This window comes from Xyrauchen texanus, chromosome 29 (genome assembly GCF_025860055.1).
Source record: "Xyrauchen texanus isolate HMW12.3.18 chromosome 29, RBS_HiC_50CHRs, whole genome shotgun sequence".
NCBI lineage: Eukaryota > Metazoa > Chordata > Actinopteri > Cypriniformes > Catostomidae > Xyrauchen > Xyrauchen texanus.
The window spans coordinates 5,731,017-5,757,825 of record NC_068304.1 but is presented as its reverse complement, the minus strand read 5'-3'; the positions used below and the strand labels follow the sequence as shown (position 1 = coordinate 5,757,825).

The 26,809-nt window shown below is 42.4% G+C and overlaps 1 protein-coding gene across 1 annotated transcript in view; it reads right to left on the bottom strand.

Moving 5' to 3' along the window:
- LOC127623179 (synaptotagmin-9-like) overlaps positions 1-26,809 on the bottom strand; it is a 106,775-nt gene that overhangs the window by 38,993 nt on the left and 40,973 nt on the right. The window contains exons 2-3 of the mRNA XM_052097494.1: positions 19,124-19,574; positions 10,091-10,643 (exon numbers count right to left, since the gene is read on the bottom strand). Of these exons, the coding sequence (XP_051953454.1) occupies positions 10,091-10,643; positions 19,124-19,574 (1,004 nt within the window). The remainder of the gene's footprint in view (positions 1-10,090; positions 10,644-19,123; positions 19,575-26,809) is intronic.

Below are 26,809 nucleotides of genomic sequence, written 5' to 3'. Positions count from 1 at the left end.
AAATTCCATTGGTATAGGTGTGTCGCCATAAGGTGATTTACTGTAGATGCCACCTCTGTGGGTTGGGGCATTGTGTACGAAGGCCATCCAGCATTCGGAGTCTGGACCCATTTGGGTGGGGACCTAGTTCACTGCCCTATCAACGCAGTACTAGGCTTTTATTACAAGAGCTTTTTTTGGGAGCTTTTTTTCCCTCCATGGGATTTGTCTGTGGTATTAGAGGCAATCTCGGGTGCCCCTTTTGAGCCCTTGGCATCAAATTAAATTTTTCAATTTTCATAAGTTCCTGACTCTTTAGACTGCCCTGCTTTTGACATTGGCATCTTTTTAATTTGCATGCTCTGTTGGTCAATCCATCTTGTTTGGATTTCGTGCCGGGTTTGGCGAAGGTGGTATTGAGCCCTCACTGGGTTATTTACTGGTCATTTTGGGGTAATTTAAGGTAGTTTCTACTCCATTTTGCTTGCAGGTTATTATTCTCCCTCATTTGAGTCAGGTAATAGTGAGAGTTTGCATATGCTGTGCCCAGTTAGAGCTTTGCGAGTCTATATTGACCGCAGTCACTAAGCAGGGGCTATCCCATTGGTTTGTGGATAGAATTTGGAGTTCAGAATTCTGCCTATGAGTATTTGGGACCACTCTACTGAGTACAGAACGAGATGATGCATAGCTGGCCAAACTTCCTGGTTGCTACTCAAGCTCATGCCTCTTCTGAGGCATTCGGAGGAAATCTCAAAAAGAAAATTTCTTTCTCTCTCTCTCTCTCTCTCTCTCTCTCTCTCTCTCTCTCTCTCTCTCTGTGCACATGTGCGAGCGTTTGTTGAGTGAGTGAAATGTGCATTTTGTGAGTGCATGGTTTTTTGTGCCCGCAGTGGGAAAAAAGATCTTTTCTTTTTTTGGTTTAAAGCTTTCTTTTGTATTGTTTTGCTGTATACTAAGTTGAGAATCTTAAAAATACTTTATCTGGGCTGGGTGCCAAATCCAGTGATTCACTGGGAAGTATGGCGACCCAAGGTGTGAGTTCTTTGTATTCACTCATGTGACGCATTGAGTGAAGGTGGTGTCTGCGGGGAGTGTAGAGGATTGCAGTTTGGCCTTTGAAGAACTGAAGCATCAAAAATGAACAACTCAATTGTTCTGTTCTTAAGCACAGTGGAGAAAGTGAATGAAGTTGTGGGGAAAGGAATTGAAATTCGAGGATTATTAACTACAGTAATCTCTCCCTCCACCGCCGCTAAAAAAAGTCACTATCTCAAATGTACCTCCCTTTATTAAAGATGAGATGTTGACCAAGGAATGTAAAAAAGCATAGATAGGAACCATATTGAACCGCATATGTCTTCACGCAGAAAGCTTATACAAATGATAGAAACAACTGAATTATGTGATGTATGGAGAAATTTCCACATAAATGTAAAACAGTATACATGAACACATGCTCGCGAAAATGTTTTATCATTGGCACGATAGGACAGGATTTATTGTTTTAAGTATCATTTTAGTTTTTTTTTAAAAATGTTCTATTGTTCCAGTGGGATTTTCTGACCATAGTTTAGTTGTATGTTCAATAAATTTAAGTTTTGTAAAGTTAAACATTGCTTACTGGCATTATAATATTATATATATGATTTACAGTTTAACGATGTTCCCTATCTGTCACACTCTACGTTGTGTCGATGTAGTGACACAAGGGGTCTCTCTTGGGAGCCCGAGACACCTTCTGATCTTTTATAAAATGCCAATGGGAATTGGTGGGTGGTATTTGCATGCCACTCCCCCAAACATATGGTTATAAAGGAGGGGCGTGCATACCGCTCATTCAGATTTTCTCTTCGGAGCCGAGGGGTCGCTATTTCATTGAGAATTAAGCGAGCTCAATTCCCACGGCTTCCATTCACCTCAGCTGGATTCTGACCACGCATTACAGCGGCTTCTCCCCCTCTCTGCACTGGTGCACCGCAGAGATCACCCCTGGGTGCTTCAGCAGAACAAACTAAAGGAGTATATTCTAAAAGAGTATAATTCCTAAAAGAGTATATTGTAAAAGAGCGGCAAACAATGGAACATCATTTTAAAGATGCCCTTCCATTTGTGTGTTATTCCTGGTTGCGATCGTTATCTCTTGCCTTCAGATGGCCACGACCGTCAACGTTGTGGTCGCGGCTCTCTTTCGTAAGAAAGCACGCCACCCCAGAGGCTCCCCGCTTCGGCCCTTCTCAGGGAAAGTTCGACCTCTTGTTCGGTGCCCGCTAAGGTGATGAGCTCTCGAGCGCAGCATCGGAGAGCGGGCTCGTCCAGGCCGGGCTTCCCCTTTCGGGTGAGGTCGCCCAGTAACACGCTGGCAACGAAATGATGGACTTGCTTTCCCAGGCAGCCACGAGCATCAGGCTAGAGTGGAACTCTCCACTTTCCCCTGAACCCTCATGGCTCGATGATTGGTTTCTGGGCCCACGGCGCCGCTCACAGCCACGCCCCACCCCAGTTCCTTTCTTCCCGGAAGTGCATGAGGAGCTGACAAAATTGTGGATGGCACCTTTTTCTGCCCTGTCCTGATCTTTCGGCTCCCCCGCCCTCACTACCCTTGATGGTGGGCCGGCCAAGGGCTACTTGGTGATGCCCCCATGCCTAAGTGGATAAGGTGCTCGCAGTGCACCTATGCACGCAGAGTGCCACCACCTGGCACGGGCGCCCTGAGCTCCTGTCTAGTGCCTGTAGGTTTACATCGTCCCTGGTGGCCAAAGCCTACGGTGCCGCTGGACAAGCCATCTCCACCCTGCACGCCATATCTCTCCTGCAAGTTCACCAAGCTAATGTGCTGAAAGAGCTGCACAAGGGTAGTTCCGCACTGGGATCGATGCAGGAACTGCATCACAGTACTGTCTCTCGGGCGGGCAATGTCCACTTTGTTGGTCCAGGAACACCACCTTTGGCTCAACCTGGTCGAGATGAGAGAGGCTGACAAGGCATGGTTCCTTAACACCCCCAGGCTGGCCTATTCGGCGACACTGTCAAGGACTTAGCCCAGCAGACCATCCTGCCTAGAAAGCGTTTTTGCTCAAGACCCCTGCACCCCGCCAAGAGCATCCCCCTGCGGCGGCTGCACCGGCTCCGGTGTCGAGCCCTCCGCAGGAAGCAGTCTCATGGCCAGCCACCAAGAAGAAGACTTCTAAGCACTGTTCTGGAGCTGGTGAACAGACCACTCCATCCCCTGGTGGAGGGCTGGTAGGAGAAACTTTTGTTCCTTTTTCATTAAAATTCAACGCACGCTCAAGTATCTTCGGTATCCAAAATTTTAACAAAAGAGCGGTTTCCTTATTCCCTGGTTCACATAACCGGTGTTTATGGCCGTCATTACGACCACCATCCACCATTCCTTTTTGGCAGGTTCAGCACCCCGGCAGCATTTCCCCCTCCCCTGCGCACCAAGCTGTGGCATAAAAAACGCTCAACGATCTTGACGGACTGTGGGGATAAAACACTTCTTCCCCCCTCCTCGACCAATCCACTGGTGAGTATCAGGAGGGAGGTAAGTGCTTCGATCTCTTTCGACGCCACAGGAACTAAGCCCCGTCAATGTGGCCTCTCTGGCTCCACCGCGAGGCCCCACCCACGGTATGTCCAACGAGATTGACCTCTTGGTCTTTGAGCGTGTAAATCGCTACTCTTCTGCGGAAGCGTGCGATAAAGCCTGTCCCTCCGGCCATCATGAATAATGGGTTTTACAGCCCCTACATCATTGTACCGAAAAAAGGTGGTGGATTGTGGCCAATCTTGGACCTGTGTATTGAACCGAGCTTTACACAGTCTACCATTCAAGATGCTGATGCAAAGGCCCATTCTAGCGAGCGTTCGGCATCAAGATTGGTTGGCGGCAGTAAACCTGAAGGACGCGTACTTCCACATCTCGATTCTACCTTGACACTTCCAGCTGTTGCGAGGGTCAGGCGTACCAGTACAAAGTCCTCCCGGTTCAGAGCATCTCTTTTCTATGTCTGGAGTTGGACTCAGTCTCGATGACGGCACGCCTCATGAAAGAGTGTGCCCAGTCGGTGCTGACCTGTTTGAAAGCATTCAGACAGAAGACAGCTGTTCCATTGAAACTATTTAAGAGGCTCCTGGGGCATATGGCATCCTCAGCGGTAGCCACACTGCTCGGTTTGATGCATATGAGACCACTTCAGCACTGGCTCTGGACTCGAGTCCCAAGATTGGCATGGCGCCACGGGACACATCGCATGGACATCACACCGATCTGTCGCCACCTTTTCAGCTCTTGGAACGACCTTGCATTTCTACGGGCAGGTGTTCCCCTAGAACAGGTCTCCAGGTGCGTCGTGGTTATGACCGACGCCTCCAAGATGGGCTGGGGCACTGTATGTAACGGGCATGCAGCCGCCGGCTCCTGGACGGGCCCACGGCTATGTTGGCACATCAACAGCCTCGAGTTGTTGGCAATACTGCTCGCCCAGCCGTTGATCCAGGGCAAGCTTGTGCTGGCTCGAACAGACAACGCGGCAACGGTTGTCAGCAACCGTTGGAGTCAGCAGCATCTCAAGTTGCTGCAAGGCACCAGCATGCCTTGAAGTGACGTCTGTTCACTAAGTGGTGTTCTTGCTGGCGCGAAGACCCCCAGAGATGTGCAGTCGACTCAGTGCTTTCCTTTCTGCAGGAGAGGTTGGAAGGACTGCTGACCCCCTCCACCTTGAAGGTGTACGTAGCCGCTGTAGCTGCACACCACGACACAGTGGCCGGTATGTCCTTAGGAAAGCATGACCTAATAATCAGGTTCCTGAGAGGCGCCAGGAGGTTGAACCCCTCCAGACCGTGCCTCGTTCCCATGTGGGACCTCTCTGTAGTCCTAAAAGGCCTACGAGGGTCTCTATTTTAGCCCTTAGAGTCAGCAGAGCTTAAGGTACTCTATCTGAAGACTGCCCTCTTGACTGAGCTCACCTCCATCAAGAAGGTGCCTGTCATGGCTACTCTCACGTGATCCTGAGACCCCTACATGCCCAAGGTTCCCACGACCCCGTTCAGGGATCAGGTGGTGAACATGCAAGCGCTGCCCCAGGAGGAGTCAGACCCAGCTCTTACATTGCTGTGTCCGGCGCGCGCGTTACGCATCTATTTGGACCGCATGCAGTCCTTGTCTGCTTTGACGGACAGCTGAAAGGAAGCGCTGTCTCCAAGCAGAGGATCGCCCAATAGATCATTGACACCATAGCTATCGCTTACCAAGCTCAACATGTGCCACCCCCGGCAAGGCTACGAGTCCATTCTACCGGGAGTGTGGCAGCCAGCTGGGCTCTGACCAGTGGTGCCACTCTAACAGACGTTTGCAGATTAGCAGGCTGGGCTACTCCCAACACCTTTGCGAGGTTCTATAATCTCTGGGTTGAGCCGGTTTCGTCCTGTGTCTTAGCAGGAATGAAAAGGTAAGTATACCAGCTATATGGCTTGCGCATAACACCTTTCACCTCGCGTGAGCTGAAGACGTGCGTTGTTGATTCCCAGTAGCGTTCACAAATGTGTTCCCTGGTTGAATTCCTCCTAGCCCTGTGGCAGGCGATTTTGCGGAGGAACTCACTGCCGGCTCAGTACATGTGCTATCTAAGCTCTGTACTGGGATAGGTGCTCTGCATGCTCTGGTTCCCCATAGGTAACCTCTTGCGATGCATATCTCTGCTGAAACGTTTCCTTGTTGGTAAACTGTGTCTTACTTGGGCAGAGGCCCCTCTGCCCCAGTCACCATGTTCATAGAGCCTCCTCCCCCATTGGGTACGACCTACTATGGGACTTCTCCACATGACATACTTCCGACTAGACTCGGCAAGACCATGTGACATATCTCCACTCTAAATACCCCCCTCTCTCTGGGAGGGGTGTGGTCTCCGTGGTGTCTTCCCCTTGAGAGTGACAACCCCCCCAATGTAGACACTGGTGCCCCAGTCAGTTAACGATTTCTCTCTTTTTCTGGGCTAGCCTGTCCCAATCCTTTGTGCAGTCGACTTGTCCCCAAAGGGCTATTTGACACTCATACTAGCGTCAAGGGAGGTTATTTTCAAGCCCGATGTGCTGGCTACGCGGCACACAGTAGTCTGCCCTTCTTGCAACGCCGATCCAAGTAACACGTTTCATCTAGTTGTGTCGTTTTTGTAGGGGACCCCTAGTGTCACTACATCAACACAATGTCTAGTGAGTGACAGATAGGGAATGTCCTGGATACTTCTGTAACCTCCATTCCCAGATGGAGGGAACAAGACGTTGTGTCCCTCCTGTCACAATGCTGAACTACCCGCTGAAATGGCCGGGGACCTTATTCTCGGCTCCTCAGCACAAGACCTGAATGAGTGGTATGCACGCCCCTCCTTTATACCCATATGTTTGGGGGAGTGGCATGCAAATACCATTCGCCAATTCCCATTGGCCTAAAATATCTGAAGGTGTCTCGGGCTCCCAAAAGTGACCCCTAGTGTCACTATATCAACACACCGTCTCGTTTCCTCCATCGGGGAATGGAGGTTATGGAAGTAACCAGGTCGTTTTTGAGTTTTACTGGAAGAATTTTATAGAAGAAAACATTTATTTTGTGTCTATACAGGAATGGTGGGATATTGGCAAAGTGCGAATTAAGCAACTATGTAAACAATTTACTCAAAATGTCACAAAACATTTAACTCAATATACAAAGAATTTAGAAAATTATATCTTAAAAGTTAATATCTGGAAATCAAGACCATATAGAGTCTCTTATCTCAAAAAGATCTGCTTTGTCAGAGTTATATAGAATGAAAGCTCAAGGGGCATTGGTCAGATCACGATTCCAGAATATAGAGCAGATGGATGTTCCATCCAAGTTTTTTTTTGGTTTACAAAAAAAGAATGGCCAAAGGCGATACATTCAAAATTTGCACTCTGAAAGTGGGGTTCTGTTGTCAGATCCAGCTGAAATGTGTAAAAGAGCAGTTGTTTTTTATAAGGATCTTTATAGTTCTGAGCAAAGAATAGACCAAGATGATAACATTTTTTTTTTGAAGAGCTACCAAAAATATCTGAAAAGGATAATGCTAAACTTAGTAAGGCTATTAGCTTAAAATAACTTTATAAAGCTTTACAAAGTATGGATAATGGGAAGGTTCCAGGGATAGATGGTATCCTTTTTGAATTCAGAATTGTGCTCAGATTATAAAATAATTTCTAAAGTATTAGCAATTAGACTAGAGAAAGTCTTGGGAGACATCGTCAATATTGACCAATCCTATTGTGTGCCTGGCAGATCAATCTTTGATAACATTTATTTAATTCGAGATTTAATAGATTTTTCAGAAATTGGTGATTTAGATTTTGGCTTGATTTCCATTGATCAGGAAAAAGCATTTGACTGAGTGGAGCATAATTATTTGTGGGAAACTCTAGATGTTCTTGGTTTAATTCTGGATAAATGGAAGTGGATTAAACCAACATTGTTTTATAGGGGTCGAACCCTTATTATTAATAATCTTGTTTCTTCCTCCCTTTGGCATCGACTTACTTGCATTGACCCACCACCACTTTTACTTGGAAAAATTAAATCAATGCTTATAGACTTCTGCACTGGGTTTTGTATCTATCAAAAGAGAAAGGTGGACAAGGACTTGTGAATTTACAGAGCAGGACTGCAACCTTTTGAACACAATTTATACAATGTTTTCTGACAGGACCATAGTTCGTAAGATGGAGACTAGTGGCCAGTGCTATTTTAAAGACAGTTGAAGGCCTGAGCTTGGACAAATCACTGTTTTTAATGAACTCTGGAACCTTCAACACAGCAAAACTGCCTGTTTTTACCGGAACCTTTTTAAAGTCTGGGACAAGTAACACAACATCCTTTATATTGGCTTCTTAAACATCATTATTTTGGCTTCTTAAAGAACCTCTGGTGTATGGTGCAAGATTAGCTATAACTGGGACATGTGTTTCATTGACTGAAGCTTTTATAAATGCCAAAATAACAACAATTGGTCATTTAATTGAATTGGCAGGACCAAATTTTGGAGAAGTGGATAAAGTGGCAGCATTTTTAGGAGTTAGATCCACTCGAGTGATTGCAAAGTTACTACAAAAGTTACAGACTTTTCTTGCAATAGAGAAAAAAATGCTTTTATATCTGTGTTGAACCAAGATGTTAACCAAGAATGCCCTTTTTGTTCTCAGAGAGAAACTGTCTTTCAAGCTTTTATGTTCTGTTGTAGACTTAAACCTTTGTTTAATGTCTTACACAACTGTTTAAGTGTTTTAATGAAGAATTTTCAATTTAAATTTTTATTTTTGGTTTTAAGTATGCACAGAGACGACAGAGGGAATGTCAGTTGTTAAACTGTGTTTTAGGCAAAGCTAAAATTGCAATATATATGACCAGAAAAGACAAAGTTGAACAAGATCATGAGTTCAGTGTTCTGTCTGTTATTAGTGCTATGATAAAGACAAGACTACTAATTGATTTTTGTTTTTATGAAACAATTGCTTGTTTAGCAACATTTGAAGATATTTGGTGTCATAGGGGGCATTGTGCTTTGTTGTTGAGAATGAGCTTTATTTTGCACAATTTATCTAATTATTATTATTTTATTATTTATTTATTTATTTGGGGGTGTTGTGTGTTTGTTTATTTTTGGAATGTTATAATTGAAGAATAAATTGTACTAAAAGTATTTTTAATATTAAATTCCTCTCTCTCTCTCTCTCTCTCTCTCTCTCTCTCTCTCTCTCTCTATATATATATATATATATATATCACTGAAGGCTCAGTAGATGTGCTATCTAAGCAATATCACACAAGCAAGAGTGCGATATGGCCCTACATTAGCACTCAGCATCAGTGTGATATTGCTTAGATACAACAGTTCAATGAACAAGTAAATTTAAAAAAAATTGGAAAAACAGAGTACGGTCATTTAATTGAATTGGCACATATTTGTTCATGGAACTACTTTTTACACGATGGATCAGAATCTGCCATTGCTGATTCAAACTAAATGATGGGTTCAAGCCTTCATTAGTAATTCAAAAATGTCACTTCAGAAATAGTATCACGGCTTGTGCTGTTTTGAACAAGTTATTGGATAAACAAGGATGTGTGTTTGTGTGTGTGTATGTGTGTGTGTGTGTGAGAGAGAAAGAGAGAGAGAGAGCGAGAGAGAGAGAGAGAGAGAGAGAGAGATGGAGCGTGCGCAATCACCTGTTGCCACTCTCAAGCAGAGATGATGTCAGCTTTCTAAGATCAGCTTTCTCAGTGGAAAAATAGCTGTCCAAGCGGCAGTATTTCTCCTACTTTTCAGTAGCCGGTGCACAAACGTCTTTCACTACAGAAACTGCAATCTTCTTTGCCATTTTAAACAGCACGTCCTCTCCAATGTGGAATATCCGGTAAAAGGTAAGTGCATTGAGTTTTTGTAATTAATCAGTCTCTGCTGAAACAATCAGGTGTGTCTCTGCTGTGATGAGACTTAATTCTGAAGTTGTTCATTTAAAGCCGTTTAAAGCTATTTTCTAGCTTTAGTAGTGTAGTATAGTGGCTGACGTGGATTCACTTCACTTCACCTAACTGGCTCATATTGCACACAAAAATATTTAATGGATTAAGATGTATATGTTATGTATATATTAGGCCTATGTATATTCATATATTCTAAGATTCTTTATTTGATTAATTCATTTTAATTGATTAGATCTTTTGAGCTTTATATTCTTTTGAGTCAGCAGCATATCACAATTGAATGGTTACTGAGTACTCTGAAACTCTGAGTTTGTTCAACTAGCTTTGTGCAAGAGGCCTCACATGTTTTGTATTAGTGTTATGGGTTTTGCGTAATGCTTGGTTTAGGGTAAGATTCTGTGTTTTAATTTAGGATTGGGTTAGGTTTTTTGGGTTAGGTTTAGGTTACAAATACATTTTGGGTTAGGATTATGTGTTTTAGATTGAAGTTGAGTTAGGTCAATGTGTTGGGTTAGGGTAAGGTTAGGTGTTTTGTGTAGGATTGGGCTGGGTTAAAGTTAGGTGTTGTTCAGATTGATCCTGATACCTAAGAATATACATTCTTCAAAAGATACTCACCGAAGACACATACTGGATGTCCCTGCAGAGTTTGGTCTCCCTGGGAAAGTCCACTAGGTCCAAAAAGTTGTCAACCACCACCTGCCCAATAATATCATGGCGTGAAAAACGATCAAAATCGTAGACGCTGAAATGCAGCTTTCTTGTGTGCAGATCTGCATATGCCACAGGAAAAAGGAAGACCTCATCAAACACCGGGTTTAACGTCTTACGGTGCACCTTAGTTTGGTGTTTGGTTTTGCGGTCTGGGAGAAGGTAGATTTTCACATATGGGTCAGAGGTCCCAGAGAAGTCCTTTGCAGGGAGGTCTTGAGCTCGGTGGATCTTGACAATGAGCTGCTCCAGGTCACAGTCATATTTAAGAATAAAGTGTAGGCATCCACAGCTGCCCACCCGACTGCTTCGGTTGTCTTCACCATCCAGAGATCGCTGTTTGTAGAGTTCTGGCTTTAGCTGTCCCAGACTCATGCCCGTCAGAGAGTCCTGCCTCTGGAACTGAGTCACTGTGAAGTCAGGGTTAGACTGATTCATCTGACGCCGAATTGAACTTTGCCTGTTGACAAAAAGTAGGAGTTAATGTAAAGTTGAATGAATAAATTATTTAATGCATAAATGAAATGCATGCTAATGATCTGATGTCTTTCTGCATGCTAATGATCTGATGTCTTTCTGCTAATAAGAAATGTCTATTACCAAACATATTTTCTTTTTCAAGACAGGCCTTAGATACTAAAACAAAATCTACATAAACTGCTGCAATGATAAATATGTGTTGATTGATGGACACATAATTATTTTTTAAAGATTAAATGAGCTTTGATTATACTACAAAACAAAAATGGAAGTTCTTATGGTCGAGACATGCAAAATAAGGCTTCTATGTTTGATACCAACATGATCACACTGGAACACAACATGTTGCTAACGAATGTTCCAGCACCCTGACATCGACCCCATCCACCCAGTTAATGGTATCAGGCATCTGGTATCAGACATTTCCTGTTGGACTACTGTTCACACGCTGAGCATAGTCAGAGACACAATTTCTAGTACCATGGAAACCAGGAAATAATCTCATTCACATACTGTATTCAATGATGATCATGCCTCGGAGATTACATTTTCACTCTAAGATAACCTATTTACTCTATTGGTTGGAAAATATGCATTCCTGGTTCTGATGGTTAGGTTTAGGGTTCAGATTTGGGTTAGATATGCTAGATATGTTAAATATGCATTCCTGTTGACTATTTCATCATCTACAATAACTAAAAATAAAACACTCTGAGATCATTATGATGATACAGCTCTCTTATGGCTTATAAAATGGCATCTAAAGCAATATGATTAAAGACACTAATGTGAAAAAAACAATACTAGTGTTGTGCCGACAGACAATGCTATAGATTCGCAATAGCTGATGCCTTTGACCATGTCAAGATGATATTTGGCTCGTTTTCCCATTAATGTATTAAATTATTATTATTAGGCTATTATTATTATTATCTAATTAATATTACAAATAATTTGCCTGTAGACATGCAGATATATGCTTGAAGAAACACACTTTATTGTATTATTGTATTAACACATTATATTATTAAGAACAGATGACAGAAAATCCATCTATGCGCATGTATGACGCGCTGTTTGTACGGAGGTGTGCAGTCTCGTGGAACACGTGCATGTAAAAGGTTCTCATTCTTTCTTTGTTTCTGTCTTCTGAATCATTTTTTGCAAGAACAGTATCATCAATGAGTGCTGCAAATTACCTGAGACATCTCAGCTCAGGAGGTGCTTTGAGTTAGAAAATGCACAGATGAAGTAGGTGCTTTGCCAAAGAGATGTTGCCCTTCAAAACCGTTGTAAAACCATCTTTAAAAAAGTTGAACAACACACATTTAATGACACTCCTTAATGAAAATTACCTTATAGTATCACCTTGCGCAGAACCAGCGCTACTTCCGGTGTTTATCGGTTTGAAAGTGAACACAGTAAAGACAAGTTGAATCTTACATTTAAATCGGTATCATTTAGTTTTAAACATTGCCCATTAACATCATCTCATTTCACTCACATAATACATGAGAACACAGAAAACCTAGAAAAACATTACGCATAGAAAACTAATATTGGCATTATACTTATATTATACTGTATAATACTTCTATTGTACTATATTTACTGTATTGCCAGAGGGGAACTGGCTCCCCCAGCTGAGTCTGGTTTCTCCCAAGGTTTTTTTGTTTGTTTAGTTTTTTCCCCCTCCATTAGCTAACATGTAATGGAGTTTTGGGTTCTTTGCAACAGACACCTTCGGTTTGCTCACTAAATTTCTCTCTCTTCTTCTGCCACTCTGAATTAATTGTTCTGCTGAGCTCATCACGGTACATTCTGGGATCGCCTATCGAAGGATACATATTATACTGCCTTAGAATTTGGCCAAAATGAGATATCTTAAGAGGCAGCATAATTAAGTTACAGTACCTAGCTTTTGGAACAGCCTTCGCATCAGGAGTGTGCTTATGATGTCTTAAAATTCTGCCTCCGGAGGATGCTCACTAGGTTTAGGACCAGATCCACAAGCTCATTTGCATGTGAAAATAATGAGTGACAAATTTATGGCTAGTTTGACAGAACTCTACCTAGTTAAGGTGTCAGGGCACTGAACAGGGAGTCGGCCATTTCTAGGGGTGTAACATTCATGAAATCGTTCCATTGCACTGAAATGTTCTCTAAAAATTCCCACAATATCATGTAAAAACCAGGGAGCATTGATGCTAACTATGGTCCTTTATCAGAAATGTTGTCATGTCTTCTGAAGTCTTTCAAGTCATTAGAAGACAAGCACAAATGTAAAATTGTAAAGTCAATGGCTGTGACGAAGGCTGCGTGCTAGGTAGGATGCATACTTTGAAGGCTGCAGTATACCGAGCATCCTCCTTAAAAACAAATCTTGTTTAAACGAGACGGCCATCATGGGAAAAACAGAAACGGAACATAACATGGTTGCTATGACAGCATGCCACACTTTAACATGCACGTGTGCTTCGAGTGAGATGGTAACAAAGTCCCTTTAGAAGGGAATGTATGAGGTAAATTTTAGGAGAGTTATAATGATGTAAAGAGAAAAGAAAATAGATTTTACAGGTATACTTTTAGTCTAATACTTTATTTTAATTATATATTCATATAATTATACATATTACAGTATATACTCTGCACCCATCTACTGAGATACTTCAACTTGGGAATTAACATTCCTTGCATTTGAACATCATATTTACGGGCAAATTTGTCCATTGAAGAAAAGAATTGAGGGTTGTGAGTGCCCACGAAGGATACACCTCATGCATCCTCCGAATTCCCATGAATGAAGGTCAATTTCTCCTTTTATGTAATTTGATCCCGTTAATATGGAGTGACTATTTGCACTAGCTGCAAATATCACCTGCCACACAGCGCGGTTATTTGCACTCGAATATTCAGGTAAAAACACTAAATTAAAGACAAACTGCACCCTCAAGTGTCGCTCCAAAGGCGTAGTGTGTAAAGACTGTGTGGATGTGCGTCTGACATGCCGAGGACCTGGGATTGATTACCTCGTTCGCACCAGTTTGTCCCATCCAATTTCCTGACTCCACTCTTAATATTTCCATTAATACTACTTATAATAATAAAATATATATATATATACAGGTTGATTTCCTCACAGTAATTTGGTCATGGTGATGGTTAGGGAGAGAGAAAAAAATTAACCTTTGTTTTAATTTAGTAATATTATTGTAACCATGATTTTTTGTTGAAGCCACAGTTGTAATGCAATTAACAAGTGGTGTAGTCAGGGCCATACACACGCTTGCTTAAATGCTTACTTTTTCCCAGGGCTGTTTGCGTATAAAGATTTCTAAGGATCAATATTTGCGTATACCCTTAGTATACTCACTTGTTTTGCTGCTTCAGAATTCCATAATCTACTGTAGTGTTAATTTCCCTTTAACTGCATTCAATGTTGTTTTGTGAAACTACCGTTTCTTTGTTGTAATTGGTGCATTATCACTTGAATTCTACAATGCCCTGCACCTGACAACCGTTGTCACCGGCATCATCGAATGAGAGAATTTATGGCAGTGAATGGGGAGAGAGTCCTCCTCACTCTGAAACCGTATCGGGTAAAATTGATAAGCAAAATATAAGTTGCCAAACATCCAGTAAAATAAGCAATTGGCCCGTAATTAAGGGAAAAAAATGTGGCACCTTCACACTATAACGGTGATCATGCCAAATTAACAAAAAAAAATTTAAAAGAGAGGGAAAAGCAAACACGGTAGATAGATACAAAATATATATATTTTTTTTTAAATAGTATTGTATTTGATTACATCTAAATATTATGTTCTAAAATATATATTTAATGAAGTGCATGCAAATAATTATATTTTACTGATATAATAAAATTAGACATGACATTTGACATAAGGAATATATTCCCCCATAGCATTATTATACATAATATTCAGCATTATATATAGTAGATATATGGCTGATAGTGTGCAATCAAATTTTAGAGCTCCTTGTGCCAATGAAACGATTTTATGTTACGTAGGCACATGACATTGCGTGTATTGGATAGAACAGATGCTAAGTGGGGGGGGGGGGGAATCCGGTGGCACCCCGGCCTGAATTCTGGCTTGGGAGGAGTTTGACGAAGAGGGGGGCGTGGCCGGGCCATGAGGGTGCACAGACAGCACTGAATAAGATGATCAGTGAGAGAGCGAAATAAAGTGGAGCCGGAGACGCCAGTTCAAGAGAGAGCGAGAGAGACGCGTGCGGCCGTGTTGAGTGTGCCTGTTTGTCATATGTTTTATGTTGATTTAAGTTGAGTTTTACCATTAAACTTTATGTTGACTGTCCAGCCGGTTCCCACCTCCTCCTTGACTGACCTTTCTGTTACACACATGTAATAGTTTCTTCATGAATGATTGACTCAAGCAGATGTCTCCTAGGGTTAAATCTCAGTGACTTCAAGCTCTCTCTATATAGGCCTATCCCAACGATGCTCGAAGGTGTTTTGCTACCCCTCTTCAGATGTGTTTTCTCATTGCACATGTACTGTATGCCTTTCTCTCATTTGGTGTCACAGGTGTATCTACTGTTCTATAAAGTGTATGAAAAGGTAATTTTCCCAATTCCTTGCAGGAATTCTTTACGTTTTCTTTATGCCTCCCTATAACACTCCATTTGCAGATGTCCAAGGACATACTGTTTCCTTTACAAGTGTGTAACAGATGTCCCGACTGCTCCCCCTACATGTGTCTCATGGCACAGTCAACTTTTTATTCATCACTTTTAGTATAAACAGGAACACAAAGACCCTGTTTGCACCTGGTGTTGAGAGATAACTATCACATGTTTCATTTGAAAATCAAATGTCCAATGTTTATAGAACAGGATTCTTCCACCTCAGAAATATTGCTAAGTTATGACACATGCGCTCTGTTGTTGATGCTGAAAAACGAATTCATGCGTTCATGACCTCAAGACTAGATTATTGTAATGCATTACTGGGAGAATGTCCAGCAAGTTCAATAAATAAACTTCAACTGGTTCAAAATGCACCTGCCAGAGTGCTCACTACAACCAATAAATATGATCATATTAGCCCCATTTTATCATTGTTACATTGGCTACCTAAAATTTGTATTAACCACATATAAAGCTTTGAATGGTCTAGTTCCACAATACTTAAGTGACCTTCTGACATTCCATCACATTCATTATGATTGCAAAACTCTGGCCTGTTAATAGTTCCTAGAATATCAAAATCCACAAAAGGAGGTAGATAATTTTCCTATTTGTCTCATAAATGATGGAATAGTCTCCCTAACACTGTTCGAGATGCAGACACACTCCCTCAGTTTAAGTCTAGACTAAAGACTTATCTATTTAGCCAGGCATACACCTAATTTATACTTTAAATTTACAACCCACAATTAGGCTGCTTTAGTTAGGTCTGCCGGAACCAGAAACAGTGATCATGATCTCTAACTCTGCAATAAATTGAATGGTATCTATGCTTATATTATTTTATTTGTTTCCCTGTCTCAACCTCGGGACTCTTATCCTGAGGTCACCAGAACAGGCTCGATCCAGCACCATTCCTGCTTCGTGTTGGACTCCACTGCTACGTGTCGCTGAATGATGATGACTAAATGCAGCCGGTGCCAGCCAAACATCACTTCAGTCTGTTACGATGGACCTCAGACGATGAAATTATGCCAACTCCAACCATAAGACATAGGATACATCATATGCCACTGCCTGAACCTTGGATTTAGGATAGACCTCACCGGAATTACCGGCCAGTTGAACTAATAAGGGACAACACTCTTAAATTGGAATACCAAGACTATAAATACATTAATATTGCCTTCAACAGTCAATTAACAAAGGACAATGCATCTATATGAACTTCTGCAGTTAATCCAGGATGAACTTCAAAGACATTTGACACTAATCTTATAGTTCATACAACATTTTTGTTTAAACACTGACCCTTAACACTTACTTAGTTTCATTATTTTAAACCATGACTTGCACTGAAGCATGAACATCTAAAGCTCATGTCATCAACAAAAATAACCGCAAATTCTGCTCAAAATGTTGCATTTGAACTGCACCTGGGAGAAACAGTGCTCAGGTTATTCATGCTTTCCTTGACTTTTATGACTTCTTCGCGTTTTATTATCATTCAGTTATGGTTTATTATTATGACAGAGTGATTCATGTATGTCATCGTCATGAAATCCGAGACCCTCCCCTTGAAATCCAAACACAAGTGTTCACAGGAGACACATTTGAGTGACCAGGTGTAAACAGCCATGTGTCTCACCTGACCATATGTGATCTGATCACGATAAACGGGATCAAACCCATACCTCGTTAAGCAGCCTAAATATTTATCTTATACACTTGGACAATGACTGCACAACAGCTTTCCAAAATATTGATAATCGATTAGCAATCATTTTTTTGTCATATCAGAGAACTGTAGACAGGAAGGGTCTGTAAGACCTCTTTAAAAACATATGGAAACATTACAGTGCATTGGCTGCCAGTTTGCCAAATAATTGATTTTAAGATCCTAATTCTGGTTTATAAATCTTTAAATAGCTTAGCACCAGGTTATATATCAGAACTACTTTCAGAACATCACTCTGGGAGAACGCCAAGATCAACAAACCAGAGGTTACTATCAGCCCCTAGAACACAAATGAAATCAAGAGGAGATTGTGCGTTTGCTGTGGCTGCACCTAGGTTCTGGAATAGTTTATATCAGAATGGCTGAAACGGTACATGTGTTTAAAGCAAATCTTAAGAGTTATTTAATCTTCATGGCTTTTAATCAATGAGGATTTTATGCTTAATATTTAGGGTATATTTTATATAATGTTTATTTTTTAGATGTCAATTTTATGTTTTATTTTTTTTTATACTTCGATGTACATTGGCAAACAATGGTTGTTTTTAATTGTGCTTTATAAATAAATTTGACATTGACATTTACCATGGAATCCTTCTTTCAGGTATCAAATTGGCTCTGCCCTTTGGATGTATTTGGGTCCACTCTTTCAGGAGTCAGAGTGTTCCCATCACATTACGAGCAGGTGCAGTGGTGGGGATACTCCAGCTACAAGGAGGCCAAAATCCTCCAGTCCAAATGCAGTTACTGCTGGAGCCATTTCCCTAGTCACTGTTGCTGTAGTGCGATACATTTACCTATCCCATTGGTGGTGCATCGAGGTTAAGAGCCCTTACTCTCATTTTGACATTTCTTGTTACCAGTTCAAGTAAATTATAGCCTGATAGCTCCAGTTAAGCCTCATCCTTTGTGGACAGCAAGCCAAATACATGTATCCTTTATAACTGAAGGATAATGGGAATGCAAACTTGTGAAACTGAGTTATTAAACAAAGGTTCAGGAGAAGCTCTTTCATCTAATCGTCCAATCAACCCACAGAATATATGTACCTCACAACAGTTTTTCGGGCATCCCTCCACCTCCCCATCTCCATGCTAAATCTTTTAAGAGTTCCTGCCCTTTAGTTTAATCCATATATTAAGTTGTCCCTCAGTAGGGTACATTAGAGCTCGAGTCGAGCCTCATCCTCAAGCCCCTCCTTTGTAGACAGCAAGCCAAATATGTTTACCCGTTTAACTGAAAAATGTTATGGGCAGGCAAGCTTTTGCACTAGCATCTGCCACTAATTACACTTAGTGCAAAGATTATGCTTTTGGTTGCATCTATCGCTGTAGCATCTATCACTTTTTGCACTTCTGCCTTCATAGCAACAATATGCATTTTAACATATTCATAGAAAATGCACAACAGTATCATTTATACACCAATGTTGTTGATTAATACAGACTGCATTTAAATGCCCAACTTCATAATCATTTTGCAAGTAATTGAGTCATAAGTGTCCCAATGTTGGATCAACACATTGTGTTGGTAAGGTGCTGGTAACGAATTTAAACCATGACCGTTGTAGATATTGTAGAAATTCTAGATTGTAGAAATGCATGGCTATCATTGAGCAGGACTGATTTTTGTTATTTGTGTGTTTGTATATGTGTGTTTATCGGCTTTTACAATGTCTTTAATTGTTGCTCATTCAATTAGAGTTTAGAGTCTGAGTTTTTTACTTTTCCATGTGAAGCTGTGTTTGCACTGATACAAGATTAATCATTCATTTGCTTGAAAAATCGTATCTTTTGGTTTGTGTCCATCAAGAGTCATATAAAAAGAGATAATATTTTAAGTAGATGAAGTTAATTTCTCATAAAATGATATACCTTTTTGGTCATACCACTCACCCCTCACCCCTATGAATGAGGTAAAATGACTCTATTAAAGAGGTTCTTATTGATGACTCCAGATTAGAAGCAATATTGACCTCTAAGCCAGTACTATGGTTGAGAGACTGATGTTTCACCAGAATCTATTAAAAGAAATATTGAACGTTGACTTACCTGACACAGGTCGAGGAGGGATCCGTGATTTGCCTCTGCATGCGTGCGTTGCCATGGACACCAATCTCTTGGGTCTTGGACTCAACTTCCAGTGGAATATCAGGTGATGTGTGGCTTATCTTGAGTGCTGCCTCAGGCACAGGCACAGCAGGTGGAGATGCCGGAACTGCTGGAGAAACCGGAGTGGGTGGCATCGTAGTCTCCTTGACCACAGAACCCCGTGGGTTATTTCGGCGGTCGAGGGCGGCATTCACCTCTGTGTAGATGGTCTGGGGTTGGAGGGGTGGAGGAGGAGGGTGTGGTGGGTCTGGATGTCGCTCCTTTGTGCCAGTAGAGAGGCCTCGCTCGCGCCATGGAATCCAGCACAATTTCCATGAAACGAAGAGAGAGACTCCAAACAGGGCCAAGCCACAGGCAGTCACCACCAATGACAGGAGGCTCACAGATATGTCTAAAAGATAAGAGTGGACAGAGAGAGGGTGAGTGAGAAAGGTACAGCAGAAAGATACAACTCTAAAGATCAACTCTTTAGGATTGAAAATACATTTAAATATGGCAGTAAATTTTGCATCAGGAATAGGGCTGAAATGATTGATAATGATATCACATTAAACTCTAACGATGACGTGCGAGAGGGGGGTCTGGGTAGCTCAGCATCAATACTCCTGGATACCACCCCTGGAGTCACGAGTTTGATTCCAGGGCATACTGAGTGACTCCAGCCAGGTCTCCTAAGCAACCAAACTGGCCCGGTTGCTAGGGAGGTTAGAATCACATGGGGAAACCTCCTCGTGGTCATGATTAGGGGTTCTTGCTCTCAATGGGGCACGTGGTAATTTGTGCGTGGATCGGGAGAGTAGCATGATTCTCCACGTGCTGTGACTCCACGATGTCATACACAGAAAGCCATGTGATGTGCAGATTAATGGCCTCAGACGCGGAGACAAATCCAAATTGGGAAAAAATTCAATTATGACGCACGTGAGCAGCACTGTAGCTCGCGCCTGACTGAGGAGAGGAAGAATTACAGAGCCAACAGTCCAGATGCACTCCAAACCTTCCAAACAGTTTAAGGTGATGTAGATCATAAAGTATGGGGGAATTATAATGTAGAAATACAAAATAAGTAAATACAGAAGCACTCTCATGGAATAAGTGCTGAAGCTGCCACTTAAGGAAACACCCTGGCGTTACATCTTTAATGCAGTTATATTTAATGTGTTAAAGCTTCAATAAAGTTCAACAAATATGGAAGCAGGTCATGTAAATAACTACTAACTCTGAAACTGGCATTTCTCTGTGCAGTCAGTGCCTCTTCTATGAGTTGCGCGAATGTCCCGATCTAAAGGGAGAGATTGAAACTGCACCCGTCTGATGCACACTCTGTCATGGGGACGCTCATCCCTCGAGCGTGAACTTGCTGCAGCTAGATTATAACATGATGGCTCACGACTTATTGAATCATAATAAATGTCACTGCATTTCTTATTGTGAAGACAATTGGCAATATCCAGCTTTATTAATAAGAGAGAGCTTGTTTTTATGCAAGTTAAAGATGGATTGAAGTGAACAGAAAGTTAGGGAGGGTAGTCTTTGCCCCATTATACACTGCAACAAAATATGTTTTGATTTGGCTTGTTTTCCAACATAAATATCTAAAACGTCTTTAAAACAATGTACACTTTTTTTACCAGCTATACTGCAGAAGAAAATATTTTTATCTGAGAATTTGAATAAATTATTAAAAATAAAAATATTTAAAAATATCTAAAAATCCTTTAAAAAAGAAGCATTCACCTGAGAGGCAGCATATAAGATATTTAGACTTGCTTTTAGAGAATATATCTTCAATATAAGTATAATTTGTCTTTACTGCACTTGCAGAAGTATAACCAAGTGAAAATAATACACTTATATTTAAGATACATTCTCTTAAAGCAAGTCTAAATATCTTGTATGTTGCTTCTCAAGTAAATGTATCTTATTTTAAGGATTATTAGACCATTTTAAATGGAAAATAAGACAAAAACACTTGATAACAATAGTATATTTTGCAGTGAATTTCTTTATTGAATTAAACTGTATAAAAAGTATTGTTTTCCACTTTAATTCAGTCATTGTCATTTAGGAATTTTTAAAAGATGATTTTGTCCACTTTATTGTTAGTATGTACGTTTAATACAACCATTTAAGTCATGGCACAAGCTGAATAATTGGTTAAGAGCTAATGATTAATTGTTGCAATTATCTCTGAACAGTCGAATAATCGTTCTAATAATCGTTAGATTAATTGCAGCCCTAGTCAGGACCCAGATTTTAAATAGGACATTTATATTGCCACCCAACTCAACTTACAAACACATAAATCCTACAAAAGTAAAAATGCCCATAAAATCAAATATTGAAACTCATTAATCAAACAGTAATGCATTAATATTACCACAAACAACTTTTGAGAAACTTAACAGGTTTGTTTTTAATAGTTTGGTCTTGAATTTTAATTGTTTCATGCTCTCTGCAGCAAATAATTCACTGCACAACATGTGCATTGTGGTCAGCACAAACCATGTTTATCCTTGTTGTAACCAATATTTAATTTGGTCACGGAATCTGAAGGTGAAGGCATGAAATGGGGCTCTCCAAAGGCCCGAGAGGACCACGGAGAGATCCCATGAGGGGAGCAGGCATGGCCTAGGAGGGTTCAGCCTCCGGGAGCCTCTAAATAACCTTATGATCAGGTCATGCTTCCCTAATGACTTACCGTCCACTGCGTCGTGGTGAACCGCTAGAGCCCCTCCAGCCTCTCCTGCAGGAATGAGAGCACTGACCTGACTGCACACCTCTGTGGGTCTTCAGATCGGGAAGAACACCAATTTGCGAATAAGCACCACTTTAGGGCATAAAGCTGCCTGGTAGAGGGAGCTCTGGCTTGAGTGATCGTGTCTATGGCGGCTGGTGGTAGACCATTTAGATCTTCCGCATCCCGTCCAAGGGCCAGAAGTGGAGGTTCCAGTGGTCTGGGCGTGGATGCAAGCGGGTGCCCTGTCCCTGAAAAAGAAGGTCCTTCCTCGGGGAAACTGAATAAAAAGTATTGTTTTCCACTTTAATTCAGTCATTGTCATTTAGGAATTTTTAAAAGATTATTTTGTCCACTTTATTGTTAGTATGTACGTTTAATACAACCATTTAAGTCAGGGCACAAGCTGAATAATCGGTTAAGAGCTAATGATTAATTGTTGCAATTATCTCTGAATAGTCGAATAATCGTTCTAATAATTGTTAGAATAATTGCAGCCCTAGTCAGGACCCAGATTTTAAATAGGACATTTAGATTGCCACCCAACTCAACTTACAAACACATAAATCCTACAAAAGTAAAAATGCCCGTAAAATCAAATATTCAAACTCATTAATTAACTCCAAAGGCCCGAGAGGACCACGGAGAGATCCCATGAGGGGAGCAGGCATGGCCTAGGAGGGTTCATCCTCCGGGAGCCTCTAAATAACCTTATGATCAGGCCCCTCCAGCCTCTCCTGCAGGAATGAGAGCACTGACCTGACTGCACACCTCTGTGGGTCTTCAGATCGGGAAGAACACCAATTAGCGAATAAGCACCACTTTAGGGCATAAAGCTGCCTGGTAGAGGGAATTCTGGCTTGAGTGATCGTGTCTATGGCGGCTGGTGGTAGACCATTTAGATATTCCGCATCCTGTCCAAGGGCCAGAAGTTGAGGTTCCAGTGGTCTGGGCGTGGATGCCAGCGGGTGCCCTGTCCCTGAAAAAGAAGGTCCTTCCTCGGGGGAATTCGCCAGGGAGGTGCTGTCATGAGGAGCATGAGATCCGAGAACCAAGTCCGAGAGGGCCAGTAAGGGCCACAAGAGTGACTTTTTCCTAGCCCTCCCTGACCTTGCACAGGACTTGTGCAAGTAGGCTCACTGGAGCCAGCTGTGTGCCAGTGTGTCTGTGCCAAGGGGGGCTTCCATCAGAGAGTCGAAACCGCCTGAGGGTGGAGTCTCCACTCTCCACTGAGCATTACTTGCCATGACAGCACGTCCGCTGTGTTGTTTAGGTTGCCTGGGACATGAGTGGCACACAGCGACCTCAGCCTCTGCTGCCTTGGCGATTTATATATGCTACAGTTGCTGTGTTGTCTTAACAGATCAACATGTGCTTGCCGTGGATCCGTATCAGAAATGTGTGCAGGGCAAGAAATACAGCAAGCAACTCTAGGCAGTTGATGTGCCAACACAGTCGCAGCCCTATCCAGGAGATAGCGTTGCACACGGCGCCCCAGCCGGACTGGGATGCATCTGTAGTTACTACGACACGTCTGAACACCTGCTGTAGGGGGACTCCTGCCCATAGAAAACAGAGGTCTGTCCAAGGGCTGAATAAGTGATGGCAGAAAGGGGTGAGGATCACACGGTATATGTGCTGTGGTGCCATGCCCATCTCGGGACTCGAGTCTGAAGCCAGTGCTGAAGCGGTCTCATATGCATCAACCCGAGTGGCATGACCGTCGCTGAGGATGTCATATGCCCCAGGAGCCTCTGAAATTGTTTCAGTGGAACCGCTGTGCACGGACTAAATGTACTCAGGCAGTTCAACACCGACTGCGCGTGTTCGCTTGTGAGGCACGCTGTCATTGAGACAGAGTCTAACTCCATGCAGAGAAAAGAGATGCTCTGAACCGGGAAGAGCTTGCTCTTTTCCCAGTTGACTCAAAGCGCTAAACAGCTGAGGTGCCTGAGCACCAGGTCCCTGTGTGCACAGAGCAACTGATGAGAGTGTGCTAGGATTAGCCAATCGTCGAGGTAGTTGAGTATGCGAATGCCCACTTCCCTTAATGGGGCAAGAGCTGCCTCTGTGACTTTCATGATGACACGAGAGGACAGGGACAGACCAAACGGGAGGTCCTTGTACTGATACGCCTGACCGTCAAAAGTGAACCGTAGAAAGGGTCTGTGACGGGGTAATATTGAGACGTTAAAGGGGTCATGACATGAGAAACCAAATTTGCCTTGATCTTTTGGTATATAAGAGGTCTTTGTATCATTAAAACGTCCTGCAAGTTTAATATTTTAAGACGTCCTCCCCATTCTAAACGAATCATTTATTTAATCAAGCTCAAAATACAGCTCGTTCTGGATTCATGGTTAGAAGTGACGTGACGGTTAGAAGTGACGTACCAGCGTTTGCATATGACCGCCTCCAGCACAAGATAACTACGCTTTAAGCGCAAGACAACTACGCTCATTTCAGTATCGCCGTCGCCTCACAAGTGTTCAGTCGATGGACAGCGAGCTCTGACAGAGACTACTTGTGCACAGGAAAATTACGATGCCACACAGATGTGCTGTTCCTGGCTGTGGTCAAACAAAACCTCTGAATAAGCTGCCGAAAGATCCAGACATCAGGGAAAAATGGATGCAGTTTATTTTTTGCGGACGTCCCAGTCACGGCAGTGTTAACTTAAGCGTTTGTTCTGTACATTTTAAGGATGACTGTTTTGAGAACAAATCTCAATATGATGCTGGCTTTGCCAGAAAACTGTTGCTCAAAGATAAGTCCGTGCCGACTATTCTGGGAACAACGACGACATAAACTGTAAGTAATCTATTTTAAACTTTAAACTACTTTTTAAAGCGCAATTTCATTCATTATGAATAATCACAGTGTTTTTACTTAGTTTACTTGCATATTGTTCTGGCTGGGGCGTCAATAATTGATACATAGGCACTGACGTTAGCCAATCATAACAGTGGGCGTTAACACTGAAGTCTTAAATGGAAAACGCCCCCAAAACAGACTGTTTGAATCAGAGGATGAGAAACAGGGTGGGAAAAGGTCATAAATCACTAGATTTTAAAAGTTTTTCTTAAAAAAAAATATATTAATACTATAATTGCACCTAAGGGAACATAATAATACAATAAAAAAAACCATGTCATGACCCCTTTAAAGTATGCGTCCTTCAGGTCTACCGCCGTGAACTAATCTTGATGCCGGACGCATGTCGGAATATGTTTCTGCGTCAGCATCTTGAACGGGAGTCTGTGTAAAGCCAAGTTCAGAACTCGCAGGTCCAAGATTGGCTGCAACACACCACCTTTCTTAGGTATGATGATTTAAGGGCTGTAGAACCCTCCATCTCGGCTGGAGGGACAGGCTCTATCGCGTCCTTTCACAGAAGGGTTGCGATCTCCGCATGCAGGGTGGAGTCGTTTTCGCCCTGCACTGAGGTGAAGCGTATGCTGCTGAACCGGGGCGGGCGCCTGGCGAACTGAATCACGTAGCCAAGTCGGATAGTCCTGGCCAGCCACCGCGATGGGTTGGAAACCGTAAACCACGCATCCAAGCTTCGGGTGAGGGGCACTAAGGGAACGATCATGTGTGATGTACCTGGTGGTGAGGCCTCGCGGCGGCGGGGGATCAGGCGTCGTCACATCGGGGAGAATTGCTTCCTCCCGAGGTAGATGTGCAGAGGAGAGGCTCAAAGCACTTACCTTGCTCCGCATACCCGGCGTGGGGCAGGTAGGCAACTTAGGAGGAGGTTCTGCAGCAACGACCTCTAGACTTGTCACCACCTGTCGGCCTGGCGGACGAGTGTGGTGCAGTTGGGCACGTGAAGGCGGGTTTTTCCACCGCAACTGCCTTATCCTCTTGGGTGATCTCCGTGTACCCGTGGACCGCCCCACTGTCAAGGGTAGTGAGAGCGGACGTGCAAGGAGGTCGGGTTCAGGCAGTGAAGGTGCCCTTCATGACTTTGTCAGCTCGTCATGCACCTCTGAGAAGAAAGGAGGGGGGGGGGCATGGCTGTGAGCGGCATCCCGAACCTAGGAACCAATCATCTAGCTGCAAGGTTTGGATTTACACATAAGGACATGACTAGCATTGAATTGCTGGTATGTGTCATTTTTCCAGCTGTACTGTCAAGCTGCATCATCATTTGGAGACAAATCATGGTCACCAATGTGAAAAACCACTGGAATACTTTCAGGCTAAACTCAGATTTTTCAAAGGCCAACAGACAATAAAAGTTGCTGTGAGCTTTCTTTGGAATTCTCATATCAGGTTGCTCTTAGGATTGCTCAGTGTAAAAACTCATATACAATCACAGAAGATCTGATGTTGTCTGCAGCCAGTGATATGTGCAAAACAATGTTTGGGAACGACAAGTGTGTAAATAAACTGAAAACCATTCCGTTGTTGGATACAACCATTGCTCGGCAGATTGATGAAATGGCATCTGATGTGAGGGTGCAATTGGTAGAGAAACTGACGTTGGCAGAGGCCTTTGCATTACAGCTAGATGAGTCTACTGACGTCTCAAAGGACGCACAGTTTTTTGGCAATTGTGCGTTTTGCAGAACAATATAAAATGCTGGAATAATTTTTTATTTGTAAACAGCTGCCTGAACGCACAACAAGCTCTGAAATTGCTGTAACGTAATTGATGAGTTTTTCAAAAGGAAATTATATACCCTGGGTAAAATGTATTGCACTGTGTACTCATGGTGCAAGATCCATGGCCGGATTGAAAACTGGACTAAAAGCGTTTGTCAAACAATTAGCCCCAAATGCGCTGGTGACTCATTGCATGACTGGTGAATTTTCCGATGTTATGGATTCTGTTGTAAAAGCTGTTAATTTTATAAAGAGGAGTGCTTTGCAAACGTGTCTTT